Source organism: Crinia signifera, chromosome 7, assembly GCF_055691185.1.
Source record: "Crinia signifera chromosome 7, ASM5569118v1, whole genome shotgun sequence".
NCBI lineage: Eukaryota > Metazoa > Chordata > Amphibia > Anura > Myobatrachidae > Crinia > Crinia signifera.
The window spans coordinates 87,608,869-87,622,871 of record NC_139223.1 but is presented as its reverse complement, the minus strand read 5'-3'; the positions used below and the strand labels follow the sequence as shown (position 1 = coordinate 87,622,871).

The 14,003-nt window shown below is 43.8% G+C and overlaps 1 protein-coding gene across 3 annotated transcripts in view; it reads left to right on the top strand.

Annotated features, from left to right (window-relative positions):
* FOXK1 (forkhead box K1) overlaps nt 1-14,003 on the top strand; it is a 74,230-nt gene that overhangs the window by 7,015 nt on the left and 53,212 nt on the right. For all 3 annotated transcript variants that reach the window (XM_083153452.1, XM_083153451.1, XM_083153450.1), the window contains exon 2: nt 3,141-3,329. In XM_083153452.1, the coding sequence (XP_083009578.1) occupies nt 3,141-3,329 (189 nt within the window). The remainder of the gene's footprint in view (nt 1-3,140; nt 3,330-14,003) is intronic.

The window sequence follows — 14,003 nt, the reverse complement described above, 5'->3', positions numbered from 1 at the left end:
TTCCCATCCTGACCGCGGTCACTCTTAAAGAGGCTCCAGATCGCAGGTTGGAGGCCACGCTTAAATCAATCTATTCCACCTCAGGTTTATTGTTACTCTGGCTTTAGCTGGTGCTTGGGTCAGTAAAGCGGTTGAAAAATGGGCTGGTGAGCTGGCCTCCAGGATATCTGAGAACAGACCAAGGGCTGACAGTACATTCAGGACGCTGCAGGATATTTGGTGGAGGCTGCCACAGATACAGCTTCTCTCTGGGCTCGAATTTCAGCCTCAGCAGTTTAAGCCAGACACTCCTTGTGACTGCATTAGTGGCAGGCGGAGGCTGAGATCAAAAAAGCTGTCAAGGCCCTTTCTTTTACAGGGTACATATTGTATGGGCCTAAACTAGATAAGTTGATTTCCCAGGCTACAGGAGGTAAATCAACTTTTCTGCCTTCTTCAGCACTGGTCCCTAAAATACCTTATGTGGGGCTGTCCTTTTTGGGGCTCAGAGGGAAATCCAGAGGTTCCTTTTCTGCCTTTCGGACCGGCATGGATGAAGGGCAGTCGCAGCCGCCTCTGCAACCTCTACCGCTCATCATCAAGAGCCAAAACCTTTTGACGCTCCTGGACCACTTGGGAGATTCCTAAGTGGGAGCGCAGCTTCTAGCACCCCAGGAGAGTGGGCTCTGAGTCCAGAGATTTTCCACCAACTGACTCTCAGGTGGGGCATTCCACAGGTAGATCTCATGGCGTCTGCGAAACAGCAAGCTTCCCCTCTTATGGCTCATTCTCAGGACCCGGCGGCACTGGCGGTAGATGCCTTTTTCGTAGCAGTACAGTCTTGTGTACATTTTCCCTCCGTTCCCTCTACTACCTCGCTCGTTCCAGATGTTCAAACATTCTTGAATGGAGTTCTTCATTTGCAGCCTCCTTTTATTGCTCCCACGGTGCCATGGGACCTGTTTTTGGTTTTAGCTTTTTTTCAGTCAGATACCTTTTGAACCTATAGAGTCTGCAAATCTACGATGGAAAACCGTTATGTTATTGGCACTGGCATCAGCGCATCGAATTTCTGATCTTAGTGCTCTGTCCTGCCGTTCTCCTTTCTTAATTTTTCATGCAGACAGAGCTGAATTACGTTACTTGAGCGGACTACCTTCCTAAAGTTGTATCGGCTTTTCATATAAATCAGCCTATAGTGGTTCCCATTCTGTCCAGGGACTTGTCCTCTTTGGATTTCATTCATTCATGGGTTACGCTTATATGTCAATCGTACCTCTTCCATCGGTAAGTCTGATTCATTATTTGTTCTGTATGATGCTGTCAAAAAAGAGTGGCAAGCATCTAAGGCGACCATAGCGTGCTGGATTTGTTTAACTATTCGGGAGGCTTATCAGTCTTCGCAGAGCATTCCAGCGGTTGTGCCTATTCCACTCGTTCGGTGGAGGCTTTTTGGGCAGCTGCTAGAGGTGTCTCTCTATCCCAGGTGTGCCAGGCAGCTACCTGGTCAGGAGTTAATGCTTTTGTTAAATTCTACAAATTTTACACTTTCACTAGGTCTGCATCCAGATTTGGTCAGGCAGTGTTACAGGACATTTAGCGCTCTCCCGCCCATGGGGGTAGCTTTGGGATGTCCCCAAGGTAGATTGCTACAGTGCCCCCTGCTGTATGTAGGGGAAAAGAGGAATTTGGTACTCACTGTTAATTCCGTTACTCCAAATCCACAGGGGACACTGCATGCCCTTGCAGCGCTTCTCTTTTATTTGCCAAAGCTGTAGGCTGTATGCATGATGCGTGAGGTGTTTTCTTTGGTTGTGGTTTTTACTTTCTATTTTCTCTTGCTCCTCCTTTTGTGGAGGTACCATGGTCTCCTTTCCTCTTGGACATTAGTTTTTTCGAAGAAAGGGGATGTATGGGTAGGATCCTGCCACACTCAAATTTCTTAAAGTGCCGACTCCTCCAGACCACATCACTATCCCCAAGGTAGATAACTGCAGTGTCCCCTGTGGATTTTACTTCTTTTGTGGATGCTATGGGGGCGATTCAATTCTTTTTCCCCACTGTGGTCTCTAGGGGGTGCAACATGGAGCAATTTAGTTGTTGCTCTGTTTAGATGGGTTGCGGTCAAAATCCCGGTGGTCAGAATTCCGACTGTCAAAATCCCGTCAGTCAGAATTCCGACGGTCGGAATCCCGACCACCGCAATGCCGGCACTTTGTCCATCTATGGGTGTCCACGACACCCATAGAGGGATAATAAAATAGTGTGCCGAGCTTAGCGAGCCCGCAAGGGGGGGGGGGGGATCCATGCCCCCCCTTGTCAGCATTGCGGTGGTCGGGATTCTGGTGTCGGTATTTCGACCGCCGGGATTTAATACTGATCCCGTTTAGATGCCTGTTAGCTGCAGGGGTTCCACTTCATTTCGCAGCCTCATGAGTTGTGAGAAGAAATATGCTTTAGGCCAGCACTTACAGGAGTTTGGACGCCCAAAGCAGAACTTTTGGTGGGATTAGACATATTACATGTCTAAACCCTATCTGCTTTGGGTTGCATGGGCAAACAAAAATAATTTCATACTGACTGTTGTTTGGGCATCCTATTTAGACAGGGAAAATAGAAGTCCAAAGAAATAGTTTCTCCCCTTATGTGTGTTCGCGAGAAAAAGGAAAATGTTATTGCTGAAAAAAATGGGATTAATTTGATGAGAAGATTTAAAAAAAAAAGTATTCCCATTTTTGTGCCCAAAATTATTTTAGGACTAATTACATTCAACCCCACCCTGGTGTTCTTGAATTTATAATCCTGATGATTGTTAAAAGCATTGCTGTATGTATGTGCCACAATAGATGTACCAATTGTAATCATTTCTATACATTACATATCACTTTGCTGATGAAAATATAATTATATTGAAGGAACAGGGCACTTGTTTTATATATGCTAAATGTTTGTGTACATCGTTTAGTATTCAAATTGTGTCATAGTATGTGTTCTAGAATGAATCTTGTTCCAATGTGTCTGATTAAGAGTTGATCGCAAATGCTAAATCTTTGTCAAATGGGCAAAACCATGTTGCACAGCAGGTGGGGCAAATGTAACCTGTAACTCTGAATCAGGCCCAATATTCTTTTATTAAACGTGCCTTGTTTTGTTTCTTACAGGTGCACGCTCAGGTTCCCCAGCACAGTCATAAAAATAAAGTTTTGTTCACTTTATCACGAAAAGGAAGTGAAACCTTCCTTGCCACCCTCTCCTATGTATCGTCACATTTCACCATTGAAGATCCACATCCCTGAACCAGATATGCGAAGCTTTATCAGTCCCTTACCTTCACCAACTGGAACCATAAGGTAAGGATTATGCTACATGTATGCTGCATTGTGAATTGTGTTACTCAATGTAAGTTATACCTATTCACTGTTTCCTTCTGTTCTTGCTACTGTATGACAGCATATAATACATTTAAAACTGTTTAAATGTTGTATATTTTGATAGTGTTCCAGCTAAGATTATTTTGCAAGGAGCCGCGCCCTGCCCGTTTTTTTTAAATTTCAAAATGCTCCCCAGCCCTTCTGCTGCCCCCTTCCATGCTGACAAGCCGCTGAGTTCAGTGGCATGTCCGCTCCTCCAGCTGCACCATTGCGCTGAAACTCTGTGACCCTCGGAGAGGGAGACACCCAGGGAGCCCAACGCTGCAGCTGAGAGACCGGACCCAGACATCATATTGTCCGTGGAGCCAGAGAAGAGATGGTGGTGAGGAGCCAAGCCAGAAGTGCAGGGACAGGAGCCTGGAGAGAGGGGAGATGACTCGCAGGCCAGAGCCAGAGGAGCCTGCTGCTGAGAGGAGTGGGTAACTCAGAGGCTGGCATGATCCTGGGAGTATGTGATGAGGCTGGCTGGCGTATAAGGGGCATAGAAGGCTGGTATGAGGGGAGATGCTGCTGGAATTGAGAGGGCCGTGGGTGGGGAGGCTAATTGGCAGATTAGAGGGCATTAAAAAAAGGATCCTTTTTTGCTGCATTACATAAGAGTCAGTGTTGCTCTTAAATTTTGGTCAGCAGAGGGCAGCAGGGTGGGAGAGTTCAAATAGTGCGCAAGCAGTGTCATCCAAAACCCACTTGAATAGATTAGAGGGCATTGACAGCTGGCACGAGGATAAATGTAGCTGGAATAGGGTAGGGTGAGGAGACTGGCTGGCATATAAGGCTAGTATGAGGGGAGATGCTGATGGAGTGGGGTAGTGGGTGAAGAGACTGGCTGGCATATTAAAGGGCATAGGATGCTGGCAGGATGGGAGAACCTTCTGGAATAGAGAGGGTGGGGGTGCTGGCTGGCATATAAGGGACACAGGATGCTTGCATGAGGCGATATGCTGCTGGAATGAGGGAGTGTGTAAGGAGGCTGTTTGTCATAAAATGAGCATATAAGTCTGGCATGAGGGGAGATGCTGCTTAAATAGGTAAGTGGGTGGGGAGGCTGGTGGGCATATTAAAGGGCAAAGGGTGCTGGCATGACAGGAGAACCTTCTGGAATAGAGAGGGAGTGCGGATGCTGGCTACCCTATAAGGCTGGTATATGGTGAGGGGGATCCCTGCTCGGTCGGCACCCTGCCCCCAAAAAAGTGAACACTACTTTGATATGTATTGATAATACCCCTTTCACATGAAATGCAGGGGTGAAGCTGTTCCACACGGAAATTTCATGAAATCCATGTCCTTTTTCTGTGTGAAAGGGTCAGTTTGGATCTTAAACTCCGGGTCTCCGACACTGCAAATGACCTGGGTCAGAGACCCGGAGTTTAAGGTCCGGGTTGACCCTTTCACACAGGAAAACCACCTATGTCATAGAGCAAATATTCATGTCTGAATTTTAGACTTATCCAAAATGCTCAGGACCAGAAGAATTTTGGATAACGGATTGGTGTCCCTAGTGTCTAATTACTTTATGCAGAATTTCCACTTACCTATTTATGATAAAATAAGTGCTGAGCAACAGTGGTTGGGTTACTATTTTATTGGACATTGAAGACATTTTTTCTTCAGAAAAGAAAACATAATTCATGTACACTGTGCAAAATTACGTTTAAGATGGGTACACATTATAAGCTAATTTCTAACAATCTGCACGATAAGGATATTGTTAAATTGCTAAATTTAGAAGTGTAAGGCTCCTCCTCCTTTACTACAAGCCCCCAATTAAGGAGCTGGTCATGCTGGACCTGGCTCCATCTTTCCAGTAAATCTAATTATTTCTTCTACGATCCCCATGGCAGCCATACTTAGGGATATTTCCCCTTTCCTCAGCTTAGACAGGGTGATTTTTTTCCACATAGGCTCCGCCCACCTCAGGTACATAAGTCTACTCCTCCCCTTCCTCCATGTCTTTTTTCCTGTCTCCTATTAGTTTAGACAGGGCAGGGTGTTATTTTATGGCTCACCTAAGCAGGGGGGAAGAAGAAGATGCAGGGTGACCTGTTTCAGCTTTACCCTGCACTTATGGAGATGCTCCATGGAAGCGGCGCATAAGGAAGTCACCTGTCAGCGGCGATGTCTCTCCCCGTCTGTCAGGGTAAGGTCTGGGTTTGCAGGGTGGCGAGTCACATCCCCGTTCCAGCGTCCAGCTCTATAAAGCTACCGGCGCGTCTCCTGCTGACTGGGTTTCACAGGGAGACATGCCGGAGCGCATGTACCGGAAGTGAGGTCCCGGATATTGCGCCCAGAGGGCGGCTCAATGAGGGGCAAATTAACAGGTCTAGATGACCTGTGGAGTACTTCCGGGGCAGAGAAGCAGCCGTAGATAAAAATCAGGCAAAACCATGCGTGTTCATTCAGTTGTTTGTGGTCTCAGTGTGTACTGGTGGAGTTGTCTGCTGTTACTGCGCATCAATGGATCCTTCCCCCCATAAGCCTGATACTGCTCTAGCGAGGTGAGCCTTTAGATTGTTTTTTTCTGAGCAAAATTAGAAAATTTGATTTCTAGTTAGTAATATAAATAAATAATAAAAAAAAAATATATATATATATATGTATGTATGTACGTGTATCATGCGGCACTCAGGACAACTTCCATAAAGAAGATACTTGGACACACAGGTGCGTTTCAACGTTTCAATTGTATTTCACAATTTTCATCAGGATAACAAATAAATAAAACATGCTGACCTTATATCTCAAAGAACCCACACGCCCCGAGTGGACGCCAGCCCCCAGGCGCACGGTCCCGTTGTGTTGCGTGTGACGTCACCGGCAGCGCCGCCGTCGCACATCATCCTCATCTGACAAATTACCATGGTGAAGGACGCTGGCTGCGTCTGACGCGTCTCCGGCTCATCACATCGCCGGCGGGTAACCATGGGAACCATGGACGCGGCATCTAGAAGTATAAAAACAGAGTGAATCACCTCATAGTAAATAAAGACCAAAAAAATGAATAGTAGATATAACAGTTATGCAGAGTACCAATTACGTCGGCAGGTCAATGGTATGCAGTTGTTCCAAAAAATTCTATACAAAGATATTATAAAGGAACTAATATAACTTATTAGTATTATTATATTGGTGCTGGTAAAGAACAAATAATTAGACTATCAGCATCATGGGAGAATAAGAGATTAGTGAAAGCACGACAGAGTAATATTTTCATTCAAGCCCAAAGGTGCAATTACTTTCAGCCGCTGAATCCAGATCGCCTCACGTCGGAGCAATGCTGCCCCTCTGTCCCCCCCTCTCAGGGAAGGGGCTATCCAATCAATGATTCTGTAGCATATAGAATGTAAATTATGCCTAGCTTCCAGAAAATGACACGCCACAGGCTGTTCACTAGTACCATTAGAGATGGCTGCCCTAATGGCAGACCTGTGGGCCGTCATTCTCTCCTTAAATTTACAAATGGTCTTGCCAATGTAGGCAAGACCACATGGGCAAATAATTTGGTAGACAACATGCGAGGTTTCACAAGTGAAGTGCTCCTTAATTAAATATTTGATGCCAATATGCAAATATATATATATTGCAGTGTGCCTTCTCCAAGCAAGAAATGTACTTCTAAGAAGAAGCATACTACAATCAATTGTGTCACCTGTGATAAAGTGTTACCTGGCTCCTATAAGGGCAACAAATTTAGAGAATGTGCAAAATCTCTAACACAAGACAATCAGTCATAAATGTTATCTCGGCTGATGGAATGGATGAAAAAATCCTTTGTGACTAAGGAGGAGCTTACTCAATTACAATCTACTAAGAGATCGAGGTCTCAAACAAGTCTAGACTATGATAATAGGTCTGAGGACAAACAAGATGATGTTTATGTTTCTTCAGGTGAAGAATCTGGGGAAATTAAAGAGGAAAGCTCTTATAATTTGGAATTAGTTCAAAGCGTGTTGAAATATATACATAAAGCTATTGACTATAAAGAACCTGACAAGCCTGTTGATAGTCAGGATATTCTGTTTGAGGATCGTGTTAAGTCTGGCAGATTCTTTCCATTTCATCGTATTATGAAGGAGCTGATTTCTAAAGAATGGTTGTCAGTGGATAGAAGATTGGGTAAGATACCCAGAATAGAAAAGATGTTTTAAAGATGAGCAATTGTTAAGCTGGTGCGAAGTTCCTAAGGTAGATGCTGCGGTGGCGGAAGTTACCTCTAAGACCACTATTCCATTAGAGGATGGCGCTTCCTTTAAAGATACTATGGAGAAAAGAATTGAGAATTCATTGAAGAAAACACATATGGCATCATCCATTTCTATGAAAGCAGGCATAGCAGTGGCTTCATCAGCTAGAGCCCTCAGGTTATGGAGTACTGAGATGCACAAGGATATAGAGGATAAAATATCAAGACAGTACTTATTAAAAAATCTTGAGATTATGCAAAAGACTATACAATGTATATGTGAAGCTTCTTTAGACATAGTATCTTTTTTTTGCTAAAGCTGTAGGGGCAGGAGTAGTGGCGAGAAGAGCTCTCTGGTTGAAGAATTGGAGTGCGGATGCAAATTCAAAGAATCGACTAGCATCACTACCTTTTGAGGGAAACTTTTTATTCGGGGCAAAATTGGATGCTATGATCCAAAGAATAACTGGAGGAAAATCTGTTTGACTGCCCCAAGATAAGAAGAATAAATTTCCTATCCCTACTTCATCCAGGCAACAATTCAGAGAGGCCAGAAGTTACCGACCGGGGCGTCAGTATAACAGAAGAGGAGGTGCTTTGTCACGTAGTTCCTTTCGTGGTGCAAACAGAGGAAATCCAAGACCATGACTATCGCGAAACGGTTCAGGTAGGGGCGAGACTCCTAGACTTCGCAAGCATATGGGAAAAATCTATCCAAGACAAGTGGGTAATCACAGTTGTGAAACAAGGTTATCATCTAGAATTCCAACGTTATCAACCAGCAAACAAGTTTATGAAGTCTCGTCCTCCAGAAAACAGGAAGGAGAGAGTGGCGTTAACGAAGATATTGGATCAATTAATACAATCAAGAGCGATAGAAATTGTACCAAAGGCACATTGGAAGAAAGGGTTTTACTCAAATCTCTTTCTAGTAAAAAAGCATTCAGGCGATTTCAGATCTATCCTAGATCTAAGAAAACTAAATATGTATCTGAAGAAGACAAGATTCAAGATGGAAACCCTAACATCCATATTGGCAGGGATCAAGAAGAACGATTTCTTAGTCTCGGATGCTTACTACCATGTACCCATATGTCATTCAGACCAAAGGTTTCTCAGATTTTACCTATTGGGTCACCATTTTCAGTTCAGATGTCTCCCTTTTGGCCTCACCTCGTCACCCAGAGTGTTCACAAAGATGCTGATTGTTCTAGTGGCACAACTGAGACTAAAAGGTATACAGATATGGCCCTATCTGGATGACCTTTTGATTGCAGGAAGCTCAGCCAACCAAGTGAGACAAAATCTATCAATTGTCATACACTATTTGGAGAAACACGGCTGGGTTATAAACATCAAGAAGAGCCAACTGCAGCCATCACAGAAGATACAGTTCGTGGGAGTATTAATAGATACCGTTCAATTTCAAATTTCACTGTCCAAGGAAAGGTGTGTAAAGATACAAACTTCAGCACAAGAAATTTATCAATCTGGGCCTAGGTCTCCAACTGTTAGGAATGATGACCTCGGCGATAGGGATAGTGCCTTGGGCACAATGTAACATGCGTCCTCTTCAGTGGAAACTTCTGCCTTCTGTAAGGCTGTCAAAGAACAATCAAGAAAGAATTCTCCTGGGGAAAGAGGTAAAAGACTCTCTAAAGTGGTGGTCACAAGGTCTAGAACTCAAGTCAACAGATCTTCATCTACCTCGGTTCATCAATCTTACAACAGATGCAAGTCTTGTAGGTTGGGGAGCGCATATTGCAGAACACAACATTCAAGGAAGATGGTCCCAAGAAGAGTCAGAACTTACATCAAACGTGAGAGAAGCCCTAGCAGTATGGCGAGCTATTTGCCATTTCAAAACTCTGATAGAAGGCAAGTATCTCAATGTCTTCTCGGACAATATATCGGTGGTAGCACACCTCAATCATCAAGGGGGTACGAGAAGCAGAGACTTGATGAACATTATGCAGAAGATAGTACCTTGGGAAGAATATCTCTTTCAGCACTGTATGTACCAGGGAAGGAGAACATAGTAGCAGACTATCTAAGCAGAAAGGAGGTTCTACCCGGAGAATGGGCGCTGAAGACATCAGTCTTCCAGAAGGTTGTGAAGAGGTTTGGGAAGCCAGACATAGACCTCATGGCCTCTCACATGAATCACAAGGTAGAGAGATTCTATTCAAGGTTCTATTTTCCAACAGCGACGGCAACAGATGCATTCTCAGTCAAATGGGATTGTCAACTAGGCTATGTATTCCCACCTGTCCAGATGATAGGTCGAGTATTGAAGAAGGTGCAGGAAGACGGAGTATCGGTAATAACAATATTACCATTTTGGCCGAGAAGACCTTGGTTTCCTGCAATACTCAAACTAGCGATACAGGAATCTATGATTCTCCCAATATCACCAGATCTCTTGAACCAGGGACCTTTACATCATCCCAATCCAGGGATATTCTGTCTCAGGGCTTGGAAGCTGAGAGGCAATTCCTGAAGCAGAATGGGATGTCTGATCAAGTTGCTGATTGTTCTACTGAAGGCTAGGAAAGAAGTTTCTTCCCTGGCATATTATAGAGTGTGACGTAGATTCCTGCTATGGAAGAATGACTCTACTCTTATTTCACAGACTTCTACAGCTCGGATTCTTCAGTTTCTCTATGAAGGATTCCAGATGGGCCTAGCAGTATCCACATTAAAATGTCAGATATCACCCTTGAGCGTGTTGCTAGATCGCAAGTTGGCAAAAGAAGAGATAGTGATCAGATTCTGTAAGGCCATAAAGAAAATGCGGCCTCCCAGAAAATCTATGGTAGTACCTTGGGATCTTAACATTGTACTAAATGCTCTAATGCAAGCTCCCTTTGAACCCTTGTCACAAGCAGAGCTTAAATATTTATCCTGGAAAGTCGTATTCCTAGTAGCGATAACATCAGCCAGAAGGATTAGTGAAATCCAAGCCTTATGGGCAGAGGAACCCTACCTGAGTATGTTTCCGAACAAAGTGGTGTTAAGAACACACCCAGATTTCCTTCCTAAAGTTGTATCCAAATTTCATCTGAATCAGGAAATTATATTACCAACATTCTATGATGATCCTACTAATCCTGAGGAAGAGGAATTACACTCTCTAGATTTAGTATGAGCAATTTCTCTTTATCTGCTAAGAGTTGAAGAAATTAGGAAAACAAAACATTTGTTTATCATTACAGAAGGAATAAACAAGGGGTTTGTACCTTCTAAACAAACCTTAGCAAGGTGGATCCGAAGTCTTATCTTTGCTTACGAACAAGGAAAAACTGTTCCACAGATTATAAGAGCACACTCGACAAGAGCTATGGCTGTCTCATGGGCTAGGAAGGCTCAAGCTTCCCTCTCCGACATCTGTCAAGCTGCGACCTGGTCACCTGTGCATACTTTTACTAGGCATTATGCCTTACATATTCCTTCCGCCCACTTTGGGGAAAATGTGCTGAAAAGTGCCTTAAATAAATAATATTGCATTAATATGGTCTCCCTCCCTTTTTTGCTTTGGTATGTCCCTAAGTATGGCTGCCATGGGGATTGTAGAAGAAAACATCGAATTATACTCACCGATAATTCCTTTTCTTCCTAGAGATCCCATGGCAGCCACAAAAAAGATCCTTCCCTATGTACTGGATGATTTGTTTCCAAGAGTTAGGAGACATTCAAAAGACATGGAGGAAGGGGAGGAGTAGACTTATGTACCTGAGGTGGGCGGAGCCTATGTGGTAAAAAATCACCCTGTCTAAGCTGAGGACAGGGGAAATATCCCTAAGTATGGCTGCCATGGGATCTCTAGGAAGAAAAGGAATTATCGGTGAGTATAATTCGATGTTTTTATTTTAATAGTTCCCATCCGCACTTATGTAAAGAGTAGGGGTTTGGGTGTCAAGCGCTCTTGACTGTCGGTCAGGCCTTGGTTTTTTTTTTTTTTTAAGTATCTGCCCTGACTTTGGGGCTGTCATACCCACAATTTGGACAGATGAACTGTAAGTAAATACACTTCTGTGTGTTCGTGTGTCTCTCCTTTCCTTATTCTCATGATCTTCCTCTCTCCCTCTTTCTTCACCATCCCCACATCATGTGCTCCTGATTTGGGGATGGTGGGCGCATGATTGCCCGCTCGCCCTGAGTCAGGGGCTGTCAGCTTGTTGGATTCCCAGTAGCTTGGTGCACTGTGTCTGTGCCTGTTCCACTTTTTCTGTTGGCCTTGGCGGAATAGGTGCTGGCCAGTGCAGGGGGGTGCTATTGGGCTTGCGGATGAACCCCTTCTAAAAACGGAAACTGGTACATTAGGGGTAAAATGTCCTGAATCTGATGGTTCATCAGGTTCTGAATTTGCAGTAAGAAAAACTTCAGGAGTCACAGGAGTTTAACTTATTTTGGAAACAACCAAACAAACCGTGGAAGCATCCAAATAGTAATTTTAAGGTTCCTCTTTGGTTTGTCTCACACTGTCCTTTTCAGTCATCTATGACAGCCAGGTGGGAGACTCTGCCAGTTGATGCATTTGTGTCTCAATTGTAAAAAAAAATAAAAAAATACTCAGCCTGTACCAGGGGCTTCGTCGCTCAAAGATCCTGCGACCGTATGCTTGAATCGATTATCAAGTCTATACTGTGGCCCGAGAGCAGCTGCATCCTACTCTTGTTATGGCTTGGGTTAACAAGGCTTTTGGTAAATGGGCGGAGCAGTTGGTGGCCAATAAGGATACAAGAAACCTGAGAGCCGGTCTCTGACTCCCAATGGCTGAACATATAAAATAATCTGCTTCCCTTTTTATTTATTTTTTAACAACTTTTTATTGTGTCAAAGCATCATATGAAATCAAAACATTGCTGTTAATACAATTGTACATTCGAACAGTACATGGTAATTCAATTCTATGAAGATCATAAATCACATTAGGTATCATCTTAATACATTGCTGTCATATGATAACCAGACTGGGATAGGAGAAGCATATTATTCTAGAGTTAACGGAGGGTCTCTAAGCAGCAATTGTTCCTCGTACCATCGCGTATTTTTAAAGCATTGGTAGATAGTTTGTCTGGTTGATGACGGTAATGATTCCATATAACTGATCCAGGTATTAAAGAAGCGTTGAGTGCGCGTCTCTTTTTGGAGAGAAGCCTCCAACCAGTCCATGTGGAATATAAAGAACAGCTTATCTTTAAACATCGCCAAGGTTGGAGGGGAGGGCTGAATCCACACCTGAAGGATTGTTTTACGAGCAGCCGATGAGACCGCCAGCAGTAATTTTCTGACCGGTCTGGGTATTCTACACTCCTCTGGGAGGATACCAAAAATTGCCCATTCCGGGGTAAGTGGTGCATAATTCACAAGGTGCCCAGTGGCGAAGTCCCGGACATCAGTCCAGAACCCCAGTATCACTGGGCAACCCCAGAAACAGTGGTAAAGATCTGCTCGTGGGTTTCCACATTTTGAGCATTCTGGGGTATTTAGTATTTTCATTTGGTATCCCCGTGAGGGGGAAATATACGACCTATGAAAAATATTTAAGTACATTTCTGTAAATCTGGCCATCGGGAAGGTGGTTATCGAATTTTGTAAGGTTTTTATTAAAGTGTCCGTGCTGAGGGAGGGAAAGTGGTCCAGCCACTGATGTAGTCCTGTACGGTGTGTGGAGTAGTCAAATGGTGTATGAAGAAATTTATAGTAAGTGGAGATTGCCTTCTTAGGTAAGGGGGGGGCCAGGAGGACATTGTCTAAATCATTATCCCAGTTGTTGTCAGGAATGAGTTTACATATTTTGTCGATGTATGATTGGGCCTGAATAAAGTTCAGGTTGAGTGTGGTTATGACTGGATAGTCTCTAGAAGCTTCAAGGAAGGTGAGTGGCTTTTGAGTTTCTTTGTTTATTAGCTGTCCTACCCTATACAACCCCGCATCCTTCCAAGTCGAGAATACATTTGAAGCACTCCCATTTTGGAAGTGGGGATTACGCAGGAAAGGAAGGTGTATTGAATGGTTTGGGTTTAGCTGATAGGAATGTCGTAGGACTAGCCACAATTTCCTAGTTGACATTAAGAGAGGGTTAGTATATACGTCTGGGGGTATATCTTTGTCCTCTAAATGTAGAAAGGCCGTCAGGGAGATATGGGGTAAGAAGTTTTGTTCTAGGGTGGTATTTGCGTATGTGGAATTCGTAAGTAACCAGTCTTTCAAATATCTGAAGACTGCTGCTTGATTGTATATCTTAATATTTGGGAAATTGATACCTCCGTTCCATTTCGGTTGCATCAGCTTGACCATCCCAATCCTAGCTCTCCCTCCATTCCAAATGAAATTGCGGAATAGTTTTGTGATATTAAGGGTGTCAGTATTAGTTAATAGGAAGGGCAAGACCTGGAGCTGGTATAATA